This window comes from Merops nubicus, unplaced genomic scaffold (assembly GCF_000691845.1).
Source record: "Merops nubicus isolate BGI_N331 unplaced genomic scaffold, ASM69184v1 scaffold49617, whole genome shotgun sequence".
Classification (NCBI taxonomy): Eukaryota; Metazoa; Chordata; class Aves; order Coraciiformes; family Meropidae; genus Merops; species Merops nubicus.
In genome coordinates, this window is record NW_008620568.1 from 4,054 (window position 1) to 9,289 (window position 5,236).

At 38.0% G+C, this 5,236-nt stretch overlaps 1 protein-coding gene across 1 annotated transcript in view; it reads left to right on the forward strand.

The window, feature by feature from the left end:
* TMEM41B (transmembrane protein 41B) overlaps nt 1–4,399 on the forward strand; it is a gene marked incomplete at its 5' end in the record, with an annotated part of 7,369 nt that extends 2,970 nt beyond the window's left edge. Inside the window, 3 exons of the mRNA XM_008944138.1 lie at nt 697–801; nt 2,727–2,865; nt 3,707–4,399. Of these exons, the coding sequence (XP_008942386.1) occupies nt 697–801; nt 2,727–2,865; nt 3,707–3,876 (414 nt within the window). The remainder of the gene's footprint in view (nt 1–696; nt 802–2,726; nt 2,866–3,706) is intronic.
* Nucleotides 4,400–5,236: the final 837 nt, after the last annotated feature.

The window sequence follows — 5,236 nt, forward strand, 5'->3', positions numbered from 1 at the left end:
TGTGAGGGCATGTATTTTGGTCTATTTAAAATACAGGCAAGGATCTGAACAGTTTCCTGTTTGAAATGATTGGAGACTGAATGAAATAGGGTTATACTTTCTTTTCTGAGGAATGAAATTCAGTGTAGCATTGGGTGATGACTGAAAAGACTAAACTGTTTCTCCAGGCTTTATTAATAATGGAGGCATCTGAGTATGAATCATCTAGCGTTGCCTTCACTTCAGACTTGCTTAGCTTCCATCAGAACCCAAGTAATTTCAGAACATGATTATTGCATTTTTATTACTGCACTGCAAAACGTGCCTGTTTTTAAATGGCTTAAATACCAAAGAAGCTTAATTTAAGACATGAAATGTTATTGACAAGCTTTAAAAAATGTACAAAAAATGCAATCATAACGAGCCTTAGTGTGTCAGAATGAGATAATTGTTCAAAATATTGAAATGAAACTGCAGCACTCAATATTAACTGATAAGTAGTTAGCATTGTCTACTTTGAATGTTAAGATTGATCTAAAAGTCTTGGAAATGAACTGTCTTGGGTCAACAACATTTTTAGTGAGTGTGAAGGAGAGCCCTTCAGCCTCAGTGGAGGGCTGCATAGACTCAGGCTTTACCTAGCCAGTGTAGGTACCAGGGGATGTAAGGCTCAGGTTAGGTACAGTTTGCTCATTTGTTCTTTTTTTTTTCCCCCAGTGCTCAGGACTTGGAGCGTCATTCTGCTATATGCTTTCATACCTAGTGGGACGTCCTGTTGTGTACAGATATTTAACAGAAAAAGCAGTAAAATGGTCAGAACAGGTAAAGTTTCTAGAGATGATGGAATTTAGTATAGAAAATGTATAGTGGAATAGCATTGAAAACAAGGGGTTCTTGTGCTGATGTATCCAGTTACGAAGAAAGGATTCAGACTTCCTTCTGACACTGTGCAGTTACCTTCTCTGAGTGCTTTCAAACAGTGGGGAGTATTCCTGTTTTTACAGTATTTCCTTTGAGGAAGCTATTTTTACCTTAGAAGAGTTCGCAACTGATAACCTTTCCTGGTTTAGCTCATGTCAATAGGAAACCTCTCCAGTTTCAGTTGAAAGTAAATGATCTCTAAGCATCAGAACTATTGAAAGCTGGGTGTTTTGTTCTTTTTTTTTTTTTTTTTTTTTTTTTTTTAAGAAAAAAAAGCCTGTAGCTGTGTGTTTTACTGCAAGACTGTAATTTGAAGGTGTTACTGTGGTTGGAGCGTTTGGAAGCTTTCTCTTGCAGCATGTGGTAACGTTAGTTTCAGCAAGCATTAATGGTCAGATGAAGATAAAGGTTTTGAAATACAAAATCATAGTGAGATTTGTATTTGATCTCTTTCGCTTTTTCTTGCTTTTTGATACTCTTGAAACATGTTCAAACTTTTTTTTGCTAGTATGAAGCACAATTTACAGTACTCTATTCAAGATTTCTGAACCACATACAAATATTTTAAATTTGTTCCTCATTAGGTAGAATGTGTGGAGCTGTCCTGCACAATTGGCCTTAATAAATTTTGATTCTTGACACAAGTAAATCTTAATATCACAGTATAATCTTGAGGCTGTTCTCTGAATGGCAAATGGTTACTTTTTCCATTAGTAGAACTGGATATGTGATTTAAAATTATGTAATTACATGTTCCGTTCTTACCTCACTGTTTCCATGTTAATTTGACAATATCATACTTGCATTTTGAGGCCTAAGACATTTTATATACCAGATTAATCAATGTTTAAATATTTGTCCTTCACGAAGATAAAAAAAACACAGTGGCATTACTGAACCATGGCAAGGCTACTAACTTCAGTGTTGCAGTTAAAGCTAAATTTGGGGGAAAACACAGGATTGTGACTGGGGTGAGTTGCTGCATGAGGCTTCAGATGGAATTGCAATCAGACCAGGTTTGGTTTCGATGGCTGTATTTAGGCTTAGCCTTAGTGAAGGTCTCCCAGGACAGGCCAGAAGTGGTGGATGCTTTACTACCCTTAGAGCTTGGTTTGAGATTACAGTTCTTGTTTGTCAGGGCTGATGTGCTCAAGCCAGGCTGGAAGGAGAAGAGGCCTTGATGTACTACTAGTGTAAGGAGCTGGGCTAGACTTGAGAGTATAGTTGAGACTGTAAATAAAGTTGGGGCTGCTGTGGTTGCTCCTGGGTAAATATTAATGCTGGGCACTCTACTGTATGGGTAGATAGGCTTTGCAAGTGTGCTGGCAGCAGCCTCCTGATGAATTTGGAGCCGCAACCTGGGTAAGTTTCCAAGTCAGGAGTACAGCTGTGTTTCAGGCTTGACCCTGAGTTAGGACAGAATGGGTCGAGGAACAAACTTCATTGCAAAAGCTTTAGGGTCAGGATGACAAGCTGGCTGTGTTTATTGGGCTGCAGTTAGACAGGCAGAGGCTGCTGCACTAAAGCTAGGATTAGGCCTGCTGTTGTGCCAAATGACTTGTTTGCCAATTCAGGCACATCATCACCATGCTCTACCACAGACTGGTATTTCCAGACTGACTCCAGTACTGCTTAACAGGTGATTCACTGATGACTGTTCCCTGAGTCACTCGTTGTGCTGATTTTCATGTTTGAAACTTGTAAATATCTACAGAAGATACACAAAAAAAAAAAAAAAAAAGGCCAGGAAACCCCTTCTAGTAAAATCCTGGTGTATTTTTAAGGCAGGGATTTTTTTACTGATTTGTTTTGTTTTGTTTTGGCAGGTTGAACGACACAGAGAACACCTCATTAACTACATAATATTTCTGAGAATAACACCATTTCTTCCCAATTGGTTTATCAATATAACATCTCCTGTAATTAATGTGCCATTGAAAGTATTTTTCATTGGCACTTTTTTAGGTAAGAATTCTGGGTAGTGCCGTGCATTTCGGGGGTAGCCAGTAGGAGGGATTTTAGTGGCTCCTTTGTGCGTTGTGCAGCACAATCACCACCTACTGGAGAGCGGCGAGTTGCACAAGAATATTGCACTTGATGTATGGAGCTTGTAACACTGAACGATTTTAGTAGTCAGGATTATTCTGATGTACTGGACCAGAAGTAATGAGCCCAGGCTAATTGCTTGCTTAAGGAAACATAAATTATATCAGCACTTTATTGGTAACTTTTTGTTCCATGCCATCACTGTAATACTTGTGTGAACCTTCTCTATTAAGCTCAGCATAATTGTGTGAGTATTTATGCAGCTTTGATCTGAAGGATAGTTTTTCACCTTCCCATTCCATTTTGTTTATCACAATGTTTCTTCCTAGGAGTGAATTAATAATTTAATGTCATGCTAAACAATGTAGCTTTGTAAGTGGCTTTTTTTTTTTTCAAATACCTTTTAATCTGGTTAAGAGACAATCCATATTTTTCCTTTATGAACTTAAATAAAATATGTTTGTAGAGAGACAATTTTAAATCTGTAGTCTAAAGAGCAGAGATTTTTCTTAGTGTTCTGTGCTTGAGTTGGTGTTCAACATACTAAAAATGGCATAAAACCTGTTCTTTTGATTTGGGGGCAGTCATTGAATTTTTTATTTACACCCCACTTGAAAAAAGTAAAAGGCAGAAAGGTCTGAAATTTCTAGTGTTAAAAGCTGAATGACAAATTTATGATTTTTTTTTTTTCCCATTTTTTCACCCTAACGATCTGGTTTTATTTCCTTTTCCCTCCTGCCGGTCCAATCCCCTGCTCCAGGTGTGGCACCACCGTCTTTTGTAGCCATTAAGGCAGGAACGACGCTGTACCAACTTACAACAGCAGGGGAGGCTGTTTCCTGGAACTCTGTGTTTGTTCTCATGATTTTAGCCATCCTCTCCATCCTGCCAGCTGTCTTCCAGAAGAAACTGAAACAGAAGTTTGAATAAGAATCAAACTGGACCAGAATTTCCCATACTTCATCTCAGGATCAGCACTTCTGATATTTGTATATTTGCCTTTCTATTGGATCTTAAGCAATTAAAGGGGAAGCTTGTATTTGATAAGAATGTCTTTAAGTGAACACATGGCCTAAAATTGAAGGAACTGTCTTCAGAAATGTACTACTACATTATAGTTTTGTAATGAAACCATCAGTGTTTTACTTGGGGAGGGGGTGTGTATGGCTCTCAGGAAGAGGGAACACAGATGTAATGTTTTGCTCTGATTATATGCAGAGCAAAAATCGTAATGGACATGAACTACAGATAATGCTTTCTAAAACTTGCAGAAAAACCCCCTGAATTGTTCAGTCAAATTTTGTAACATTCTCTGTAGGCTTGCATGTGATGTGGTCTGAGAACGTTTCTCATCAACAATGTTTCTCTTCTTTTTTTGCCTTTGAGAGTTCCAAAATAATCGTGTAATACAATAACGGTGCTCACTCAGAGTTTTTTGCAGTACTTTAACTACAATGATATTCTCATCCTGATTGTTTACTTCTATTTATTAGTGCTGTGTGGATTTAAATACTTGAACCTATATCTGCTTTACTAACTGGATTAAAAAAGGCAAAATGTCACATCATTCCCACTTGTCCTCTGTAAAGTTTTATTCTGGGAGAGGATATAGGAAGGGAGAGAGCAGGTTAGCATTTTTATTGTGTATGGGTGCACAATGAAGTTGAAGTTGAAAGTAAAGTTGAAGTAAATTTGAAGTTGTAATTTAATTTTTTTTAATGTTGATTGTTTTGCCATTATTTCACTTGCATAGATTTATCCTGCCAATTTAAGATGATGATTGTATGATTGTATAGACCCTTCAGTTCTCAAGTGATTTAAGAGTGTTTAAGCAGTGTCATATTACTGTTTCCCAAGCAATGTGTAAAGAGGATAAAATTTTTCATTGCTGCTCAGTTACCTAGAAGGTAGCCAGATGGGTGCAGTTTTATTAAAGAGCTGATTTCAGACAATGTTCAAAGCATCACATAGCAGAAAGTTGCTGTGTTGGTGTATATAAAATGGAAAGGATGATTCCACTGTCTGCGAAGTCAGTAACAGGCTAGGTGCAACCCACTAGGATTCACCATTAGTAGAGGGATGTCTGTTCACTCAGTGAGGTATATGATACCTCCCCTTGAATGCCTGTGACTGCTGTGGTTTGTTGTATTGTCAGTGGAGTCCCATAAAATGCAAGCAGCTAGGGTGTGCATTTTGAGTTTTATCCTACTGCAGCCAGTGCTGCTTCATGTGCTTGCAGTCGGTGCCCTTGAAGTATCTTGCTGAAACAGGAGTTGACACATGAGCATAG